The sequence below is a fragment of the Anser brachyrhynchus genome (assembly GCF_964034855.1).
Source record: "Anser brachyrhynchus genome assembly, chromosome: 5".
NCBI classification, from domain to species: Eukaryota; Metazoa; Chordata; class Aves; order Anseriformes; family Anatidae; genus Anser; species Anser brachyrhynchus.
The window spans coordinates 18,413,041-18,436,316 of record NC_137699.1 but is presented as its reverse complement, the minus strand read 5'-3'; the positions used below and the strand labels follow the sequence as shown (position 1 = coordinate 18,436,316).

The following is a 23,276-nucleotide window of genomic DNA, read 5'->3' as shown; positions in this document are numbered from 1 at the left end:
TATCACTGAAGATTGTTTGAAGACATGGTATGATTTTTGAACAGCTTTTCTGCTCCTTGAACACACGCAGGCCACAGTTCTTTACATTCGGTTGCTGGCTACGTTAACTGCTGGAGACTGGCTCTTCAGCAAATTTATGCTACTCATTATAGATATGTTCTTTCTACATGCACAAGCGTAACATCTTTAAGTTTTCCAGAAGGAATCAACAGCTTTTTACTCAAAAGTAAATATTATTTCTAATTAACCTACTACATTTACTTTATGTTTTCAACTTAATATACCTGCAGCTGTTTCAGTCATTAAGTAGGATCACTTTGTTCCTTTTAGGCAACGTATTTACCAGCCACGTATTAATTCTGGTTTCTCTTTCCATGGCAGCCCTTGGACTGTGAAGGATCAAAAAGATTCCTCCCTTACAATATCTTTCTAATATAAGTGAAACTATTCACCTGCCTTCATTCCTGCATGATAATGCTCAACAGAGTTGTAGAGTCAAACAAGTATATGCCAACTCTTGCATGCCTGTGGGAACACAAGTGTTCTCTCATCTTCAAACAGTTTTCCAAACTTCTAAATATAGTCCTCCATGTTTTTAAACCCCTCTGTAAACATGCTTCAGGTGTATTCAGGGGGCTCTTGCCACTTCTCCCATAATTCTGCCAAGGGAGCATCATTAGGCAAATCACAAGAAAAGCTTATTGAAAATATCTCTCCAGATTCTTCTCTAACGTTATTTGTTTCTCTCTCATTATTTCTCAAACTAATTGATGCTACTGGATTTTTTGCAAAGCTTGTCCTCATCTTATTGCATAAGAGAACTTACGCATGACATACAAATATAATGAGCCAGACCCTCAACATACAGTTCCAGCAGTGTACCTACAGTGAAACTGGTTTATGAATTCCCAAATTGTGCTCAAATCATTCTTCATCTTACTCAGCTGTCCTGGATATGACACAAGATGATGCTCGAAGTCCACGTGGTTTTAGGATGACAATGTGCTTGACTAACTGCACCACAACCAAGGTGTCAGGAAGAAAATACACTGCAGATACAACCTCTAGCTCTCCTATAAAAATAGTGTAGTATTATATTGATTTTTAGTTTCTAATATTCATTCATTTTCACTTGTATTTCAGAAACTAACAAGCGCTTTTTAACAGTAACTTCTCTATGTGTTTTTTTTTTTAAAGGTAAACATGGGTCTCAAAAATTCAGTGTCTGCATATACGCTACAGAAAAAAAAAAGCCAGTTTAGAGAACAATGTAGGCATGTGTTTTTAAACTACTGTTCGTGCAGTCTGGTCAGGACTGTGTGACACAGTATACAGTGTTTTGTCATCCAAGGAATGTCTTTGATCAAGAGTTTATGCAAGAAGGAAAAAAAAGCCATGAAACCCTAATCCGTTCCCACAGTCCAGTAAACGTGAGCTGGACAAACAGTGGACAATAGCAGTAAAGCTTGCTGCTGGAACAATAGCTGCAACTACAAAAATTAAAGGGTTGCTGACTCACAGTTCCTATAATCAAGAAAGATTCCATGCCTTGTTGATTATTCCACAGAATCCTGAACATGCTGAAGGTTACAAATTGTAACTACGTATTACATGAAGATAAAGCAGCAAAATATGCTGCTAAACAATCAAAAAGAAGAAAGGCAGACAAATGCTGATGTTGATTCTGCCTAGTGCAGAGCTGAGATGCAAAAACTGAATAAGCAATCTTCTTCCTGCCTAAACAGGACTTTTGCTAAAAGTAAACTCCATAATTTTTTTTATAAACTAAAAGCGCTTTATTTCTTTCTGACAGCACACTACTATTCTAGATGCCATCCATACAAATTCTACACTACAATCAAACTTTCTAACGTTTCAGTACAAAAGCTATATGCTATTTCTTGTACTTATTCAGGAATCTTCTGCAGGCAATTTTGTCATGCTAAAAAACAGACACAGAATTGTGGAACTGGTTAATTACTTATGTATATGAAATACAATAAATCAATTAAAAATATAAACAAAAATAAATCAACTGACACTACGGCTTTCATATATTTCATATGAGAGTGAACGGGCACTACTTTGTATTAATGAAGATTTCCAAAGCCTTGTATGTTGGCTATGTTCAGGTGCACTGAATGACCATGTTTCCGTTTGCAGAGAGTACTACCTCATTTGGCAGAGCTATGTGTTACTCAAGAGTTGCAAAGTACAGAATCTTAGGATGAAGAATGCTGCAAGAATATAATGGTTACACTTCAGAAGTGAACACTCCTGTGATTAAGGAGGAATATCCAGTGTGAAGCCAAAGAGATACTCAAGTTAGTTCCAGATAACTAACTAAGGACAGTGAAGTGCCTCAGTACCAGATTGCTCCAGACAGCCTTTATATGTCGATCCTGGATACCAAAACTTCCAACTGGAAACCTGCCACAGAACTCCCAGATCTCCATTCTCTCTGGTGATATATACATTTCTGTGGTAAAGCGTACTGTCATAACTTTGTCCACTTAAAAACAAACAAAAAACCTCTGGCAGACTGTAAAATGAGAATCTTTGTGGTTACTTGTCAAACTATGAAAGCTGAAGTTTTAGGCTGTAATTAGACCAGAACCCATAGCCATGAGAAGTTGCAAAGGGCAGTAATCAAAAGGCACCAAAATTCATACTGGGAAGCACCAAGAATATGCAAAATTGTAACATTATAAGAAATATTAAACCTTTTATAATAAACCAAAGCGTTTCTCTTTAAGAAGGTCGTGATGAGATGTATCACACATGTCATTCTACCTGCCTGGTTCAGCTTTTTACAACCTTCTCTGGAGTGTCCTCAGAAGTAAAGATTATAATCCAGATTCACTTCAGGTAATTCTAGCATTTCAGCAGATTTCAAACTATATGCCTACGATCATTAAGAACACCAACGCTTTGTCAAAAATATTTAGTGCTTCACACTGCTATCACTGCAGAACTTGTTTAAGAAAGCCCATGGTAGGGAGGATGGAATTGGATGGTCTTTAAGGTCCCTTCCAACCCGAGCAATTCTATGATTTTGTGACTGAAAAGTTTCTAAACCAGCCTCTATTTTCTCTCCTCTAGATGTCATATATCCAGAAAGCTGGCAACGTGAGTTTGCACAGGTTCTATGCACAGACTAGAACACACTATTGCTTATATACTTCATACCTCAATAGCAATCAGATCATAACCATAACCAAACAAGATATGCCAAACTGGGAAGTCAGACTTTCCTTACAAATCCAGATGTAATTTATCGTAACCAGGAAAACGTAACAGGATCCTACAAGGCTGATTTCTAAGTGAGAAATTGCATATACAGATATATATATGTATCTATTTTTCTGATTTCACACATTTCTGTTCATTAGAGACATACCTTCAGAGCTGAAATTGATCCCATTCATATTACAGCTCATGATAAATGGAAAGAAAGCACGCCTACTTAATGAATGTTACAATAATGAATTTAACTTATAATGAATTTAATCACCATCCTATTTTTTGTTCTCCTTCTCTATATCCATTCTAAAAATCTGTCTGTAGAAATGCAGCCTCAGTAAAGAGGCCTTTACTGTACTCACGTAGTACAATGACACAGATAATGTACAAAGTCAGACTTACAGGTGCTAGTAATGGTTGATTTGGTATTACCAGCTGATGACCCCACTGCTGTGAGACAGCACTGAAATCAGCATGGAATTCCACAGGGAATTAATTCTCTGTAGTCAGAGCTTACCTTCCCACTGATGCCTCAGAGCTCACTATCTCTTGTACTCATCACGTAACATGGAAACGAAAACTGCAAGTCTTCTGGACTGAAATGACTTCAGTACATTAGCAATAGTTAGCTTTGCATCCATTTTTTAATGGAAACCTACGATCAACAGCTTGAGCTGAGAGAACATCATGAAGAAACAAAACAAGCTAGAGCACAGTCCAGACAAGTCAGAAATTGGAGAGTTAAATGTTTCAAGCATTCCTCCCTAACTATAACTACTGAGCATACCTGGAGGTGGTAAATACAGCAATATATTTTAATATATTTTAAGGACATAGTAACTTCAATAATTTTGGCAGAAATTTTCCATCTTAACTGTTTTTATCAGATCAAGTACCTCCAGAAAAAGTTAAACCTGTTTGACCATACAGCACAGAGCCACAATCTCCATGTCCTACTTTATTAATAACCAATATTATAATCTACAAGATTGCATTTTTTCCACACCTTTCCCTCCCAGAACTAAAAGCAATATGTCAGTTACACAATCAAGCATTCAGACCAGGAAATGTCTGAATGACCATGTCCCGCAGCAGTTTTATTCAGCCTCTCCATACACAGATCTTCTGATAGTTTTTAATTACAATTTAGTAGTTGCTTCCACCACAGTCCTGACAGGATGAGTAACCAGGATGTGGCATTAATGAAGCCATTTATATGTATTTTTTTAATTTGTTCCAGATTTCAGGAAGGTGTTAACAAAACAGCAAGGGCATGAAAAGACAAAACATATGCTTATGACTCACAAAACTGAATAATCCTTTGAACAGTGGTTTTGCCAAATTTTGATGGACTTTTTTCAGTAGCATTGTAATTTGGTTAAGCACACGCCTTTCTTTCACAGGTGTTTGCTAACTCTTATACTCCTCATTTTCCAGGTAACTCCCCTGAGGAACAGCCAAGAATACAAACGTGTAAATAGCCACTCAGTGTTAACTAGCAGCACATTCTGAAGTATTCAAGCACTTAGAACACAAAATTATTTGCAAGGAGTCCCACTGGTTAAGGCAAACCAATATTCCTGATGTAATCTGGGCTTTAGCTCCTTAGCTGTAAGTACGGCATAAAAAACCCTCTGTGGTTTGCTGTTACAGCTCTAAACATCACAGAAAACCCCACAAATCTGTTGCAAAAACATTTTTAAAACTTTGCACTTAAGAAAGTACATGATTACATATCCAACAGAATTTTTAACTGTGGCTCATTTAATACACACCATCATGCCCATACAAGACTTGAGACAAAAGATATTCAGAAAAATACAAATGTTTGGAATAAGAGATTGCATTAGCATGAACACACATAAGTAGCTAAAGGAAAGGCCTAGTAGGCAACCCTAAAGATGTCATATCCCAGTTTGAAATCCTTATGGTTAATCTTTATGGTTAAATATATATTTTTATGTTTACGTTACAACTTTTCAAACCAAATTAATGTTTAAATATATGAAATAGTAAACCAATAGTAGAAATTTAGCCACCAAAACAATTTTCTAAGTAAGTAATTATCTGTTTGGTCTGCAAAGATCCTTTTAATCCTTAAGCCAACAAGAATAATTTTGTATTTGATACAATCTCTAGATTGGCGTTTTGCATATGACTTACGTATCATACATTTCTAGTAATCAAATGCTTCACTAACTTTGAACTCTCACATCCCTACCCTTGTTTTTCCATAATTTGTGCAAATCATGTACAAAGATTCCAAAAAAGGCCACATTATAAAATTTGAATACTTAGACCTCCAGTGTTTACTTCTCTTTGTACACTGAGAAGAACATCAAAAGTGCCTTTTTGAGACCAAGAACCAGCTTGCGGGGGGATCTCTATTGAAATCTCTGAATTATGTTTTAAGCAAAAAACATCTTGAGTCAATCACAGATGAATACGTAGTACCACTTCATTGCCTTAAAGTAAACAGGTAAAATACTTTGATTTGCAAAAATAAATTACGTTGTGGATCCTGAGACAACTTTTTCAAATCTGATTTTCTCTTAAGTGATTATGAAGTCAAATTACATTTCCCTAGTATATGATCTTTTTGTTTTGTGTCTATTTATTTTACAGAGATTACAGGGTATGCTATTCTTTTGTGCCTCCACTTAAGTTTCAAGTACGTGCACTTTTGAGCTTGCTCTGGTTGCCCAACAGTTTTAAGTTGTGTACGAATTGAAAGTTGTACTTAAACTACCGCAAATGAAGAGACCATCAATGCTGTCATGTCACTTCCAAAGTCCCAAATGAAGAAACAGGCTACAAGTAAACCCTACCTCAATACTACTTTATTTCAAAGATATTCACCACGTCATTAAAAGAGCTGTATCATGCATGGATACTCTCTACTTGAACAACTTCATCTATATAAATATTTGTGAACTATTACAAGAAGCATTACTTACAGGCCGTTTTTATGCACTATAAAAACCTCCTCCACTAGATGGCTCTGGCACTATGTGCATCAAAGCTAAAAAAAGTACACCAGCAACTAGTTATTAAGAAAGGCATCTGATATTGGCAAAGTAATATACTCAGGAACAACAACAAGATGATTTTGAAATATAATTCATATATATATGCACCGATATTTAACAAAACATTTTTACTTTTGAGTTAAAAAAATAAAAAGCAGAACATATGGCCTTCACATCCCAGATGGAAATGCACAATAAACATTTTGAAAATTCAAATTGCTTATCTTCTTGTATAATAAAAAAAGCTATACAAGTAAAACAGACATGAGGTCTAGATGGCACCAAGTGCCATTCAAGAATATGGCAATACTAACACATTTCCTCCACCTGAGAGTGTTTGCTGTGCATATAGCTTCCAATACGCATGCTAGTCAAATTTCTCATCATGGAGCTAAACTAAGCCATGTAAACTCAGCCAGACAGGCATACATTACAGCTGATGAAAGGCCTTCTAGAATTCATTGTATGACTGTATTGCAAATGCTATGCAAAGACATCTAACAGCCCAACCTAAAACAACTTTCAGGTAAAGTATTTGACTGTATTTCAAACTAATATAGTTGAATAAATAGAGACTAAACAGCATATTTAAGAGTAGAAAATGAAATCTTTCCCTGATAAAAGGTACTAGTAAATACTGATAGCAGTATCACAACTCTTGTGGTAGTCATGTTTCTATCACTGATCAATTAAATTGCTAGGTTTTGCTTCCCCCCCCGATCAGTCTGCAGAACTAGTAGAAACTGCAAATTTCAAGTTCAGAGTTACAGCTACTTTATGAACTGGTATCTTAAAATCTTCTTCCTTTGCATTCTGACTTTACTTGTCATTCTACTCTTTACCCACAGAAGTGGTTGCTACTGCAAAGTCTGCAGGCAACTGTTTATGTTTTACTTCACCTAAAATACCTACACATTGTGTAAACGGAATGATCTACATACATAGATTTTTTTTTTTAAATAGCATACATCCTTTAAGTAAGGAAACTTCGCAAATGCATTCCTTTTCAGGAAAGGGCTAGTGATGAATTAAAGTAGACACTTTTATTTAACAGGTTTTTAGTGTTTCCATGATCCTAAGCAAAGCCTGGAGAGAATAAATGATAAAAGACATATGAGGAAGAACTATTAAAAGATCACTGTTTTTCCCTTACCACTTTAATATTTAGCAGATCTCCGCTTTGTTTAAAATGAGTCAACACTTTTCCAGTTATCTGTTCTTTTAATATTTCTTCTTTGTTCATCCATGTTTATCTTCATCTGTTACACTCAAAACGTTAGTGAAGATCTTTCAGTACTGACCCAAAAATCAGAGTGAATATTTAGCATTGAACAAACCTAAAAAAGAATACATGAAAGTGTTTCAACGTGTCTGTTTTCCAAAAGAATGCTCAATAAAACTATCAATTCCTCCATTTCTCTTCTTCTGGTCCTACTTCTAATTCGTTGTGAAATAATATTTTTCCTTTAATTTCTTTCATTTAAAAAAATAAAAATAATTGCTTTTGCTATCATTTGGGGAATTTCCAATTCTAAGTATTTTTATACTGTGACTGCTTTTTGAACAGATTTAGAGATTCCTGCAGAGATTAATCCTATTTTGTGCTAAAAATACCAACTTGATCCTACAAACCTGTTTAAATTTTCCTCTGATTTTTTCCAGATCTTCTTGAAGCTTTTCGTAAGTGGGGTCTTCATATGGGAACTTCTGAATCATTCCTATTAACGAATCCAGAGCCTTTATCTTTTTACTACAAAACAAAACACAATAATAAAAATCAGCCTGCTATGTAAGTTTTCTGTCAGTATGAAAATAATACTAATATTTTATAATTCAGAGCATAGAATCCAGTCTTCCATCCTTCTTTCAACTTCCCTCATTTAACTGTGTATCCAATACACGTTTAAGGCATAGTCAGAAATTAGGCTGTAGCACAACTGACAAATTTAATGTTTTGTTTTTAACTTACCTGCCAAAAATGAAGATATATTCAAGAAACATCGGAATTACCAATTAGATGACTGAGTGAAATAAAGAAATGCAATAAAAAAGCTCACCAGAACACATATCAAGATAGCTGAAAGCATAGTGGCAATTCTTTCAAATAAACTAATCAAAACTGGACAGAAAATAAAAGATTAGGTTCTTCCAAAAGAAAGTAATCAATACATGGAAGTATATGCACCTATGTAGCAAAACACAGAGGAAATGAAAAAAATTAGGGGGGAAGATGAGAGCAAAAAAATGTAGCAAGATCTATTTGTGCTGTGGACAGAAAATGAAATATGCTGAGACCATAACAATTGTGATGTGGAAGGCAAAGTCTGCCAGCCTTACCAAAAATGTCTGAATTATTCATGAGACACTGATGCCCTAACTGGTGTAGGGAAACAAAATCGGTAATTTCAGATGTAACTGAGAGAGAATGGCAGCTCCTTCAAAAGAGCACCTTAGCAATGTAACATGAATGTCAGTCCTGGATGACAGGATGACCGTATCTGTGAGAACAAAATACCCATTAGGGGATATAATGCTTCCACAGTGAGTATTCAACACAGGTCCTCACAAATTCTAAATACTGTTCATACATAACAGTTTATTAGGTGTCTTCCTACAATGCAGTCTTGTATTCCTATTAGAGCATTTCAGAAATAATAGCTTGTTAATAGGTCAGGAAAACACTACATCTGTCCAGTTAAATAAAATTAAAAAGAATTAGCAGAAATAAAAAAAATAGATGATAAGAATGCTGTGTTAGAATTAAACTGTATATTTAATAATAATCTGCTGAAAACTAACAGTCAAAAATGTTAAGGTTTTACTGAATTCAACCAAATGCATCTCTCACCTATTAAAGCATCCTTAGGAAACTAATCATCATTTCATCTTCAGACAATGAACTCAGAGACAAATTTTTAATTCACCTGAATATATTTAGTTTCAAAATGCCATGAAGCATATGGATACCGCACCTTACAGAAATATTAAAAAACTACTAATGCCTCCAGCTTTGTCAGCTGCTAAAAGACCTCAAATAAACCAAATAAACCTTTTTCTGTTGTTCTTGAAGAACAGTCTCTACTCTGTTCCTCTGTCTTATGAAAGCTACTGACAAAAACACAGTAAGCATGGGTGATGAGTAGAGATACACCACCATAACAAACACTACCTTTAGGTATATAAACCACACAGCAAAAGTGCAGTGCAAGATAACTTGATTCTGTACGATCTCAATACTTCCACCCCAAAGAAATACTCTAATTTTTAATCAATAATATTGTTTAGCTATTAACATGTCACCCTTTTAACAATATCATACCTTTTAAGTAATTAAAAAAGGTCTATCAGTGGTCAGTACACTTGATTCTTTGTGACGCTGAAGTGCTAAGTGTTACTAGGATTTCATAAGCTTTACTTTCCATACAGATAACAGAATGGAAGTCATAGAAAAATATAGGTTGGAGAGGAAGTTGGGAGGTCATCTAGCCTGCCTTCTGCCCAAGGCAGGACTAATTTTAAGGCCAGAGCAGGTTGCTTGGGACAAACTCCAAACATATTTTGAAAATCTACAAAGATGGAGTTTCTGTTGTCAATTTGGTCAACCTGTTCCAGTGCTTAGCTGCTCACACTGTAAAGAACCTTCCCTTTACACCCCACCAGAAATTCAATTGTTTCAGCTTGTGAAAGGTGCTTATTGTCCTTTGCACACTGCTGCAAGGAATAAGTCTCTAAGACTTCCCTTTAAGTAGTACAAATTAGCTATCTCATTTGTCTTTTCTTCTTCAGGGTGAAGAAACCAAGTTCCCTTATCCTCTTTTCAGTATCACATTGTCCAGAATATGATATAATCCTAATGAATCTCTGCTCACCCTTCCAGTTTTCAATATATATATATATTTTTTTAACTTGGGAGGAGGCAAAACTGATCAATATAATTTGAATAATCTGAAAAACTATTGAAGGAACACTTTTTTTTTTTTTTTTTTTTAACCTTACCTGTTCTTTTCATCTGTGCATTTGCAGAGCAGACACTGCCAGGTCAGTGCGAAGCCCAGGTAGCTGCCAATCTGGGAATTTATAAGAATACCATGAAAAAAATCATTAAACATATGCATACAAACCATTAAACAAATGTATACAAACAGTACTACATTATATCCCACTCTTCAGGAAACAAATCGTTGCATATACAAACACATTTCTACGTTGAAAGGCTCAGTAAATTAGGGTAAGATGAATGAGGGATATCTGTGTTACCCAGAACAACAGTCAGAACGCTTCTTGTAAGAAATCTGTTTAGCATCTGATCACAAGAATATTTAAAATGCATTATAAACAGCAATCCTGCGAAACACTATCCATACTTTACATGCTCTGAACCTCAAAATTTATGAAACTGAAGTACGGCAGCAGGGAAACAATTCAAAACCAACCTATTTAAGATGTTCTGGTAAGTATTTGTTTTTGCAGCAGTGTCAGCTTAAGCAGCTCCTGTACAGCCCCACAAAAAGCTGTACCAGCTTGGCTGAGGGAGCGGCCAAGTCAGCCAGTCAGGAAACCACATTTTTTCTGAGTTAATACGCAAAGAATTTTACTAGCCTAACTCGCGAGGGTAGCATGGAATCCGAAAGAAGCACAAGAAGCTGACTAAGCTAGCCTTGCTGCCAGAAAGCTTTTCATTACAACTGTAGACACAAAATCAAATAGGAATATAAGTTCTTCAACGCACCAGCTTGTAAGTCAGCTGGAGTCTCTTTCCAAAGTGATTTAGCATTCACAGAAAAACAACACAGACATCTAAAACATAAGTGAGCAGACTTTGAGGGAGTTAAATCCAAAATTATAGCCTAATCCCACTTCAGTCCATATGTGCGTGTGTATACACCTGCCATTTAAACATACAAAACACTGTTTAACTTGGAAGTTCCCATAACCTTCAAACCACTTCAGCGTAAAGTGGGAATGTCTGGGAATACCAGTCTTCTGGCAGTTGTGTTTGATAAGGTACACAGCTCAGTTTTTGTTACTCTATGTATTTTATTTATTTATTTTAAGGCTCAAACATGGGTTTGAGACTTAACATCTCTTTAAGTGCTTAAGCATATTTGAAGTGAGGCAATTTCATCTGCGTGCACCAAAACTGCTTGGAGACCCCAGGTAAGGGGAGACAACCCACAGACTTGGTTCCTAGCTGCACCAAGCTGCTGCGGGCAGGGGACACGGGCCCTTGGACACTTCGCAGCGGTATGCTCAGCATTATTAGCAGTGCCCTACCACAGGGGCACAATCTTCTGCTTGAGCCCAAGCGGATACTGCGTCCAAAACCACCTAAGGGATGCGATGGACGACAGACACATTTTATTTGTAACATCTTATTTTAATTCTCTATCAAGCAAGGCCCCTGTCAGATCAGTACTGTAATTCTGCTCGAGGCTGACAGTTCAAAGACTACCCAATTAATCCCTTCACTCACTTCACGTGACTATCTACAATTTTAGTGCCTTAAGGAACTTCCCAATGTAAGTAAAGTAGTGCACTTCTCCTACGTTATGGCCTATATAGGACAATTTTGTATAGAACCATCTGTATTTAGAAGCTGCTGTTCAACACTGTTTTCTTAGAACTTCAGAGCTATAGCATCACTAGGAAAATATTTCGTCGCTATACATCTCTGTATCACACCAAGTGCAAACCAAAATTTTCCAATAACCATCTCTTCAGAATTTGGGTTTACCATTTTCAGTTCATAATGGATTAACATCATTGCTGCTGTCCTTCCAGTAGCAGTATTCAAGCAACAAACCCTCCCAGTGTTAGAAATAGCAAAGAGTAAAATGCAGACAACCAGAATTGTCTTGTTGGAAAGTAATGTGGGTGAAGAACCAACATTGCACGGTTTTCCCTAATGCTGAACCACAGAGGACGGTCCAGGGGGTTCTTTTGCCACAATTCTGGGTTAAAGAGGTCAACATACACTCCACCACCAATTTGTTCTGAGCAGGTCTATTTGATTTCTCTCTTATCCTTCCTTTCAGGAAAAAAAAAAAAATCAAAATCCCACAGAACAAACAGACTCAGAAAATGCAAAAACGTCTATTTACTAGTTTAAATCAAAATAAAATTTTTGAAGTAGTTTTATGGGCCCTACTGGACACAGACATCGCAATGTAACACTGCAAGTTATTAGACCTATAAACCCGTGAGTGAAAAGTATATACGTACTGCCTTATTAAAAAAATATTCTCATTAAAAAACTGCATAATGCTGATAAAGCTTATGAGAATGTATTCAATTTCAATCTCCTGAATTCCACTGGATGCCTCCGGTGTTGTTTTCTGTATGATGTTACCAGCAGGTTCAGGACTATGCACAAAAACTGCTTTGAACAACCCTAGAATGACACCCTTGGATCTCACCATGCCCATGGGCTTCACCCTACGGTTTCCATGCTACAGCAATTTTCTCACGAAAAAAACAACCAACCCTGCGATCATAAAGCGCCTTCTCACGTACCTCGGACCCCATCTTGGCACCGTGGAGCGACCCATACCTCCTTCCCTCGGCAGCTCCAACGTGACAGCCTTCGGCGTAGCCCTCCTGATACCCCTCGCCGTGAAACCTGCACACACACAAGGATGGTTTTTGACGTTTGTTTCCACTTCATATTCTGACATTTATTCCCACTTCACAGAAGCCCACGCTGCGCACACGCAGCCCCCGCACAGAAACCCGTGCTGCGCCACCTCTGGAGCGCGATTCCCTGCGATCAGTAGGCAATCGCCGGCCAGCCCCGCGGGGGGCCCCCTACCTGTGCTCGGCCATCACGATCTCCTCGAACATGTCCGGGCCGGGGGCCGGGGGCGCGGCGGCCGCCATGACGCCGCCAGGCCCCGAGCGCGGCCCCGCCGCGCGCGGCACGCCGGGAGCGGACGGCAAGCCGCTGGGGCCGCGGGCGGGCAACGGGGCGGGGCGCTGCCGCCCCTCAGCAGCCGCGTAACGGCCGCTGCGCGTGGCCGTGAGCCCCAACGGCCCGGCGCGGCCCTGAGGGCAGCAGGGGGCGGCAGCGCGCCGCCGAGAGAGCGGGGGTGGGACGGGAAAAAGGAATGGGGAGGTGGGGTGAAGCTAGGCCCCCTTCCCGTGACGATACCGGGATCCACGGCACCGGGAAGGATCCTTATTGTCCGTTAATTATGCCATCGGCCTTAATTCTGGATGGCCCACCTTGGGTTTGTTTTCCTGTCAGCCTAGCTGGCGGTTGTCAAACACCAAGTCATGCAAAGAGCGATGAGTACAGCTAACTTCTGACAGAAGCAGTTCTGGAAACTACCACAAGCCCATTTTGTTTGCATCTGAAACACTTTTGATTTTCAAACAGTGTAATTTTTATGTATTTAGATTGCCAAACGTTAGTATGCCAGTCTATTACAACATTCACTTATTATTACAAACAAACACTGGTAAAGCAAAACATTTGTCCTTATTTATACATATATTAACTTATTTGTTCTTCAGGTATTTAGACTTGAGACATTTCATGAAATCTGTGGCTCTGGGGACACCAAACAGCGGTACAGCCGGTCCGTTAGCGAAACACAGAAAGGCAGAGGATTGAATAGACAGCTCCGACATCCTGAGACATGTCTACAGAATAAATAAAACTGCACTAGAATGAAATCAAATTCATACTAGTAAAGGTTTAGCTAACTAGATGCACCAATCACTGTTCATTAAAAATGCTCCATCACAACAGGCTATATTGATTTATAAGGAATTGACTGCAGTCGGTCAGCCAGCTCATTTTCTGCATTAATTTCATGCTTAGATGTCGATGGACATCACGTGAAATTAAATCACTGAAGGTTTGTGAGGTGTGTATCTACTGTACTGTCGCACAATCACAAACACTTATTGTTCACTAATGCTATGATGCCAGTGGAAATATAAGGTAACTCTGAAGCTAGTGACTACAATTTAAATCTTTTGAAGTTAAGGTGAAACAAGGGCTTTGATCTCGGTAGGTGGATTGATTCACTGTGTTGCAAATATAACAGTATTCTAGCAAGAAGTCTACCAAACACTACTCTCATTCTGGGGCATTCTTACATGTTCTTAGCAATGTTTTATCTCTCAGAGCTCCTGAGAAACTTTCTATATGCCTAGACTGTCACAAATTCACCCCTAATTCAGAGTCCAAATGACATCTTTTCCCCACTCCCATTCACTTCCAAGGCAAACGCATCTCTGCTTTCATCATGTCTGATGCTGCCTGAAAGGAGGGCTGGCTCCCATACATTTTGGAGGTAAGAAAGTACATTTATTTTATTATTATTAAACAAACAAGTCCTTCTTGTCATAGTTTCAGTACTTGCAGCAGAGGTAACACTGATACTGCGGTTCCTGAATAAAGGTTTTACAGCTCTTCACACTTCCCCAGAGTGGAAATGGAGATGCCCAGTATCTCCTTTTCTATGGCTTTCTCACTGCTCTTACAACTCGTATTTACACATCATAGCTTCTAATTGAGACTTCACAAGAAGACATTTGACACCTGACCTTTTAAAACCCTTTAGGGCTGTAAAACCTACTCCTGCAAAGGAAAGCATAGTCAATTGCCTTACTGTCTTTGAGAGACGATGGCCAGCCAAGGCTCACACAGCGCAGAGCGAAAACGTGCACAGTGGTGGTACTGTTTACGTTCCCACAGAACCGAAGACAATGGTGTTCGAAGGTTTTGCACACCAAGTTCCTGACCGAGTCAGGTGTCTAATGGCAGGGAAAGCATTTTCCAGTAATCGTTCCACCTCACACGGGGATCTTGTCACTTTTCATAAGCAAAGCAGCCAGGCCTGGTCAGAGCTTGGATGGGAAACCTCCAAGGAAAACTAAAGTGCTTCAGGAAGTGGTGTGGGTAATTTAGCTCCTGGCATTCTTCCCTCTGTCTGAATAAATATTGAACAAACCTCTAACCATGCTGTTACGGTAAGGAACACCGTGCTGCTGGTGGAAGATGCAGACCCAAAGGTGTCAGCAAACAGAGTCACAAGATGCTATTCACAAATGTAAGGATGCTCGACTTTGTGCTTTTGACAATATTCACAACAATGTTAAATCTACTTTAAAATCTCTCACTGGTTAATGTAAACAGTGTGCCCTCTGAATTCTGATATTTGCTGTGTTCCCCATCAAAACTGTCTTTATTTTTATTTTTTTTATTTTTTATTTTAGCAGAAAAGTGACATTTTGACCAACTTCTAAATATTCATGTTTATTTTACTTTGCTTTTTGGTTTTTGATTTTTATGAAAGGGTCTTAAAGCATACCCGATGCTCAAAGAAAATGTAGTGTCTGATCAAAAACAGAAATGAAAAACAGAAAAACAGAATGCCCCAAGCTCAAAAACCTTTGAAATAAAGCAACTTGAAAATCAGGACTGCATCTCCCAATACATGAAGAGCAGGAACCCTCTGGATGTGTGGCAGTGGCTCAGCACAAAGGAGAATGTGAAACACCATGGGAGATGTTTTGCAGCCAAGAAATCTGCAATTCCTGTGAGTCACCCTTGCAGCATTTCCAAACTGAAATGTTCAGTCCCTCTTTTCCTGCCGGAAATAAAGATCTTTTTCAGGCAACACAGCCATTTCCCCCCCCAGGTGCACTGAAAGTACGGTGCTATTCTGTAAAAGAGAGCAGCCTTCTACCCACATCATTTTTGTGTTTTGCAGGTGGATGGTTGATGTATTAATATAAAAATCCACACGTGGAGCATGTAGTGTGATTCAAGTCTCGTTGGAAATCACTACCTTCAGTTGGGCTCATGCTGACCACAGAGGAGCCCAGCCCATGGTGTGCAGATGCTGGCATACCAGCATGCAGCTTTGCCTGTGCTGGAAATTTGCTCTGGCAGCAGCCATCAGCAAATCCTCGCTGAAGAACGAGCTGTTTCCAAAACCCTTCCATAACAAAGATGGCAACATCATCAGCAACTGGCAGCAGACGGACTCGAAGTCCAGCATTGGCCCTAACTGGCTTTGGGAAACTCGCTCTGTGTTGTACCTCAGCTGCACCTCTCCACACAGGTGCTGTGGACCCAGACTCCACGGTTTGATAAAGCTCCTTGAAGTGTCTATCTCACAGTTACAAAAGAGTCAGCTACATTTCCATGTTGAAGATGATTTTTTATTGCAAATGTACACATTACACTACTGATAATGCACAGAAAAAGCTATTGTTTCCTAAACTTTAATGATTACAAAACTTCACAAAATTTGTTACAACTAAAAAACCCACCTTCAAGAGTATATAAATAGAATTTTGAGCATAAATAACAGTAACAAAATAAACAGATGTATGTATTCAATAAATTAATTATAAATATTGCATTGGCAATGAAGTGCTAGGTCAGAAAAAACACCAGTATTTCCAGTAGAGCTTTTGTACAGAAATCTCTATTTCTAGTGAACCTTTAGAAATGAGTGAAATACCTGAACAGTATTTTTTTTCCTTTGGTTTCAGTTTGTTTATTCCTTTGTCAAATTGTTATAAGGGGAGAACAGAACTGAAGACATCGGCCATATGTTTTTTAGCCACAAGGTAGCCACGATTCCTTCCTGCAAGAAGAATGGCATGGCTGTCCCAGTTCTGCAGCGTTTACATCACTATATTGTCTCTCCACTGATTTCAACTGACGCAGAATCAAGCCTGGAAGGACTTAGAAGAATTGCTGATGGTTACAGATAAAACACGAAAATCCGCTTTGCAACTGATGTGACCTACGCATCATCCATTTTCAGTCTTTTTCTCCATTTGCTCATGACATACATTTATATATACAACAGAATCTGTATTTGAACACAGATTTGAACTGCTTATTCCCTACCTGAAAACCAGAAATGCTAGTTCTGTACACACTTCAACCCCCATGCTGAATTCCCACTAATGTTAATGAGAAATCTATGCTGGATGATGCAGATCCCACAGTGAACATAAATTAGCCTATACAAGAAATCAAAGATCCAGTTTTCCGAAGTACCCCTTAGCAATAAGGGAAGGAAGAAATATTTCCCTTTCGTCCCTTCTTTCCTAAGGGAAGAAAAAGCACAATATACAGGCAGAATTGTTTTTCAGTGGTATCCTTTCAATAGAAAGTTTTCCCAGAACCTTGTCAGCAGCTTTTCAAGAGACAGCATTAACTCTAGTTCACATAACCACATTTGCTAGGTCTTCCTTAATCATGTTTTGTTCCAAATGTTTGTCTTTAGCCTCTGAAGCTACCAGATTTTGAAGCCTCTGAAGCTACCAGATTGTGAACCTTCCCATGAACAGCAAAAAAGGTTTTCTGCATTTGCTCCCATGAGCAGAAATAACAGGTGAACATATGTGGCAATGAATTTGATGTACAAAAACTGTAATTATTTTATCACCACCACATTAATGGAGGAGCTCTGATGAATGCATTAAGCTTTTCTTATTTAATCCTTCTTTCTCAAAAAAAACCCCTATGGATAGGCAATTCTTTAGAATATAGCCTCTGGGCACTCATCTCTTACCGGTACAACACATTGTACAGAAAAGGCTGGCTCCATACTGAAATATATAAAAAAAAGTTTGAAACATCACTACACGAGAAGCTAACAACCTGCAATATTCTGCAACATTTCTTTAAAACCCTGTGTGTAATCAGCATCATTTCTGAAAGCTGGGGCTCTTCACTGGAGACAGTTTGGAAGTGATCCCGAAGGGATCCATGCTGTCCGTTTCAAGAGGCGATGAGTATACCTCTGGTTCAAAAGCCTGGCTATAGTCACCGTATTCACCAAAGTCTGTTGACTCCACTGGCACCGTGTTGATCATAGGTAAGAAGTGAGATAGTGGAAGAAAATCTTTTCCTTTGAACTGTTGTCTTTGTTTGGCACTACTCAAAGACACTGATATCCCGTATTTCTTTGATTTATATACATTGTAGCCGTCTGGACGAATCTCCTCTTCAAAGGAACAATCTTCAGTGGAATACCTGAGCTGGAAAGCAAGGAGTAAAGAGGATTACAAACGTGCCCACCAGATTCACTGTACTCGCTGTACAAATTCACTGTACTCAACCACACCGTACACTGTACTCAACCACAGCCTAAACCTCTGGCACCAGTCCTCCTCCCTCCCTGCCTGCCTGCTGTAGGGACGCAGGTAGGACCTGTGGTGCTCACCATGGCTCTGATGGCTGATCTTTGAGTTATGGACCAAGGCCCACAGGATAATTCTAAAGCTCCCCACGCTGCACGTAGCATGCCTGTTAGGTGTCAAGGCCATTAGAAGACCTAATGCAGAACTCCTGAAGCTCGTGCATGTCTGTCATACCAGATACGCTTTGCACCAGGATGTGTACTTCTCTGCAGCTACCACACCGGCCCTGTCCTGAGCACAGGGAAAAAGAACCTCAGTTGGCAGTGCTTATTTAGATAAACTGTCCTTACTTGCTGACAGTACTTGTCTGAGACCTAATCCAACAGCTCTACGGTACAAAACTCTAGTGTTGTTAGAGATTCGCCTGTGTAAGGGCTTTGGAATCAGGACAGTAGAAAGGCAGTACTGTCAACGCCAGCATTTACACAAATGTGGCCAGAGATTAAAATAATACTTAAAAGGTAACTGCCTTTTTTTTATTACTCAGCATTTATTGAAATAACAGAAGACCAATTCATGCAATGTTGTTTTCTCATTGGACTTAAGTTAGAACTGTCAATTTAATAGCATTGCAAGTTAAGATCTTGTATAGGAGAATATATTTTCTTAGGTATGAATTTGTAGAAATACACTCGTGACATATTGTGCCGACATTAGGATTTAGTATCACCAGGTTAGATCCTTTCACAAGCACTGCGTTTCTTACAGCTCTGGTGTTATTTCAGGCTCAGCCACCACAGGTGACTGAACTCGCGGTCAATAAAAGACAATTGCTGACAATGGCTCAGTCTTCAGCGATAAGTGTTTGTCCACGAATGCTCTGCCTGTCTAAATATAGAACGCGTCTGATACTTCTCAGTCATTCCTCAAACATCATCAAGAATATGGAGTACAATTAAATGCTTGCATTTGGCTGTCGTTTAAAAGCCCTTTTTAAACTAATATTTTTTTTTAAAAAGGCATTTTCTCCAATATAAATTACATGGTATATGTCCTTCCACACACAATATATCTCAGAAAAGCACACAATTATGGCTGAATTGTTGCCTGTCTTTATTTCTACGAGTGGTCAGCCTCACTAACGAGGATGATGAAATAACAGAGCTTCTTGAGCAAGTGCACATAACAAACCACAACGGTTATTGATTGAGCCCCCCATGTCTCAACTGGATTGTCCCCTCTTGACTACATTGGGATCGTCTCTAGCATTATTTTTAATAAGTATCAAATGCACTTTAGGTATTTCCAGGTTATTTTTTTTTCCACAGGAGGAATTCATAATATGTTAGTATATTAAGCAGTTTAAAAGATTTCTGCTAAACTACTGAATTCCTGAGAACAGGCCCCGGCACACTGCACATTCAAAACCAACCCCAGTGACCAATTTTACATGGTGTTGGAAAGGGGCATGTTTCACGAGGGCATGCGGTCGCTGAGTTCAGTCCCCAGACACTGCATCTGCCCTTTCGTTCTTCCACTGCTGAAGACAGTGCTGATAAGGCAAAGGCTTCTCTGCAGAGCTTGTCTGCCCCGGCTGATAGCACAGAGGAGATAGCAGGTGTCGTGAACGACCTGATTTCTCACCTTCAGCCTGAACTGGGCACGGTCTCAGCAGTGTTTCTTTGGCAACCGGATGAATATAGCTGGTATATGCTAGAAGCCATCTATTTCTCCCTTCCAAATACACCCCTAGAGCAGAGTGGCTATGGGAGAGGGGGATGTGTCTCTTAAGAGAAAACTTCTATCTGTAAAATTCTATTCCTTTCACTTCTGTGAATATTGTCAGTGAAGCCAGTAAAACTATTTCCCAGAATAAGGCAATAAAATTGATCCATGACACAAAGATGTGATGGCACAGCTACATACTATGGTGTTCTCAGAAAAAAGCCAACAACCTGCAATGAATACTATATAGCAACAAACCCAGTCGAGGGATATTCATTAGCTTTCAAAATGGTATTATTGAAAGCTATTTTAAAATTCTGTGACTGCTAAAGTCCAGCCAGCAGCTCCAATGGGAGCAGGACCCAGACTCTGTTTTGCTTTCATCGATCATTTTGCTTTGGATTTACATTAAAACTTTAAGCTAATAATTGACCCACCAGATCATCTGAGCCTATACACCTTATCACTGCATCGATTGTCTGATTCTAGCCCAGAAAAGCAAGGAAATTGAGAAAGAAAGGCTAAATCCTATGTTGCATACTCAGTCCATAACTTTATCTGCCTTGCTCTCATAAAAGATACCGGAAGTTTTGACAATGGGCCAGGTCCTTGCCCTACTGAAATCAGCAGAAATTTTGCCGGAGTTATCAAAGCAGAACCGAGCTGTATCTTTACTACAGCACAGTAAAATGCCATCGCTCCGTGCAGCTCAGGTTCCTGTAGAGCAGCTACACGAAGACTGACTCTGAGCTCACATCCTAGCAGCTCATGCATGTGGTTTACCAATCCGAGTTTATACCACTGCTAATGTCCAGCAGATATGCTGGCGTACTGAGATGATGAGCACGAGCTAACAGTGTGGGATCAGTGAGTCACTAAACTCCTCAGCCTCCAAGAGTCCCGCAGGTGTGCTGTTATCCCAAGCCAGAAGTGGGACAACGGGGATTAGTCCTTCCTGCCCGAGTCCCGTTTCTGTTTGGTACTACCTAGGGGTCAGCAACCCCGTGTGGCAGCTATCTGGGTGCATCTCCCTTCCAAAGGAGGCATCTTATATATATATATATTGGAATATCTGAGCTGAACAGCGAGAAATTATTCAGATCCAATGGCCAGACTTAATCTGTTTCTGGATCAGAACTGCAGCCACCAACCGATGAGACTTTTCAAACGCCCCCAGTTCTGGTCTATACTATATTTTCTGTATACAACACATACGCTGCATTCGGAACGCTGTTCCCGTGTTGCCTCCTTCTAATAACCCCCTTCAGGCGACGAGAATCGCCCCCCGGTCCTACAGCGAAAAGGGGGCGCCTGGGGAGGGGATGGGGGGGCTGGCGAGCCCGGGGCAGAGCCGGGGCCGGGGGTCGCAGCTCACCTGCCCGTGCAGCCGCCCCGCCTCGTCCATGCAGAGGTAGCGGGAGCTCAGCACGCCCTTGATGGCCACGGTGCGCACCGCCACGGCGCGGATCTCCAGCAGACCTGCGGGGCACAGGGGAGAGAGCGGCGTGAGCCCGACCCGTCCCGTCCCGTCCCGTCCCGTCCCGCCCCGTCCCCGCAGCGCCCCGCTACTCACTGTGCGGGCTCTGGCTGCCGGCCGCGTCCACCCGGCCGTCGCCGCCGATCCTGAGGAAGCAGCTGAAGAGCCCGTGCTTGCTGGCGGTGTAGAGGTGCCGCAGCCGGATGGGCTCCCCCCAGCCGTAGTTGACGTGCGGGCCGGCGTCGGGCAGCGGCAGCGAGCGGGCGGCGGCGGCGGCGGCGGCGGCGGCGAGCCCCAGCAGCGCCAGGGCGGCGCGGCGGGCGGCGGGGCGCGGCCCCATGGCGGGCGGCACGGAGGGGCGCGGAGCGAGGGGAGGGGAGGCCGGGCGCTCGCCTCGGCTGGCGGTGCCGCGGGATGTAGCACGGGCGAAGCCGGCCCCCCGGCCTTTTATAGGCCTCCGTTATCAGCCCGATCGATTCGGCCGCATCCAGCTCCAATATAGAGCCCGTTTCATAGCGGGAATTGGCCGGGGCGGGCACTCCCCCCGAAAATATTGATCGGGTGACATCATGGCGCAGGGGACACCCTGAAGGCGCTCCCTCCCCATCCGCACCTCCGAGATTCCCCGTCGGGGCTCCGGCCGCGCCCCTCCCCGCCACCCCGGGCTGCCCCGACGGGCCGTGCCGGGCCGTGCCGTGCCGGGCCGTGCCGGGCCGTGCCGTGCCGGGCGGTACCGCACCCCTGCCCTGAACTGAGCCCCGAAGCACACGGGGCCGGGGGTGCGCGACCCGCAGGCGTGGAGGTGCCCCGGGGCACCGTCCGGAGCCGAGCCTCGGCGCTGCCGCTTGCCCGTCCCCCATTTCCCCGGTCAGAAACCGGGCGGCTGCGGCCCCGGGGATGCTTGTGCGACCTGGCTGGGAGAGGGAGCCGGGTCTCCGCCGCCGCCGCCTGGCACCGGCGGGCGCGGGCAGGGCGGGGGGCGCCGCCTCCGCGCCCCCCCGGCTGCTCCGGGCCGTATTGCCGCCCGGCCATCCCCCGCCGGGTCGCTAGATGGAGCCTGGCACCCGGCGTGCGGGCTGGCCTCGCCGTCGGGGAGCTGCTGCATGGGGGGCTCTGCAGCTCCTGTCCTTCCCCGGTCGCACCTAGAAATCGGAGGGGGAAAAAAATAAATAAATTGTGTAGTAAAACTGCATCGCCCCCGGCCAGGAGCCCGGCATAAGCATGAAGCAGATTTTGTCCCGGTCCGCATACCAGCAGCTTTTTCCAGGTGGGCTCGTTTCATGGAAAGAAGCAGACACGCACCTCTTGTTTGCTCGGTGCATTCAACATCTCAGGGGCACGCCAGAGGGATCACTGCTGACTCTTCTGTTGTCCATCCAAACTAAGCACTAAAGGAATTTTCTCAGATCCCAAGAGAGAAACTATGCACCGATGGAATTTCATAAAGAAAGACAAAACCTTTCCCCCACAGGACACATAAACTAACAGTTAAGCAAACTATAACCTTGCCCCAGCAACTTCTCTGAAGCAAGCAAACAAAACCTTCCTGTCAGCTCCCAAATACTGTTTTACTACCTGCTTACTTTCATCTTTTTGTCTGTACACTTGCATCTCTATCCTGTAAACACTCATACAAATAACTTTTCTTTATGACTAATCCTAGCTCAGTGAGGCTGTGCATATAG

At 41.5% G+C, this 23,276-nt stretch overlaps 2 protein-coding genes across 6 annotated transcripts in view; both read right to left on the bottom strand.

Annotated features, from left to right (window-relative positions):
• Positions 1–13,237, bottom strand: part of LTO1 (LTO1 maturation factor of ABCE1) — a 30,716-nt gene extending 17,479 nt beyond the window's left edge. For 3 of the 5 annotated variants that reach the window (XR_013952055.1, XR_013952056.1, XR_013952057.1), the window contains exons 1-5: positions 13,081–13,237; positions 12,786–12,891; positions 10,269–10,339; positions 7,905–8,022; positions 7,426–7,609 (exon numbers count right to left, since the gene is read on the bottom strand). Coding sequence is in view for 1 of the 5 variants with exons in the window: in XM_080594552.1 (XP_080450678.1) it covers positions 7,541–7,609; positions 7,905–8,022; positions 10,269–10,339; positions 12,786–12,891; positions 13,081–13,148 (432 nt within the window). In the remaining 4 variants the exon portion in view is untranslated. Of the gene's footprint in view, positions 1–6,055; positions 7,610–7,904; positions 8,023–10,268; positions 10,340–12,785; positions 12,892–13,080 lie in introns of those variants that run through there. The other 2 variants (XR_013952058.1, XM_080594552.1) reach the window with 2 other exon arrangements.
• A 3,181-nt stretch (positions 13,238–16,418) lies between these two features.
• FGF19 (fibroblast growth factor 19) lies at positions 16,419–22,953 on the bottom strand. The gene is made up of 3 exons (XM_080593745.1): positions 21,688–22,953; positions 21,490–21,593; positions 16,419–18,287 (listed from the first exon to the last, which is right to left on the bottom strand). The coding sequence occupies exons 1-3, from the start codon at positions 21,929–21,931 to the stop codon at positions 17,955–17,957; spliced, it is 681 nt and encodes a 226-aa protein (XP_080449871.1). The 5' UTR covers positions 21,932–22,953; the 3' UTR covers positions 16,419–17,954.
• Positions 22,954–23,276: the final 323 nt, after the last annotated feature.

Excerpts from the sequence above, each read along its gene's own strand:
- FGF19 (XM_080593745.1), bottom strand. The coding sequence starts at position 21,931 with ATGGGGCCGCGCCCCGCCGCCCGCCGCGCCGCCCTGGCGCTGCTGGGG. Across the intron at positions 21,594-21,687 it reads CGGCAGCCAGAGCCCGCACA|GTCTGCTGGAGATCCGCGCC; the intron begins GTGAGTAGCGGG and ends TGTGCCCCGCAG. Across the intron at positions 18,288-21,489 it reads CGGGGCGGCTGCACGGGCAG|CTCAGGTATTCCACTGAAGA; the intron begins GTGAGCTGCGAC and ends CTTGCTTTCCAG.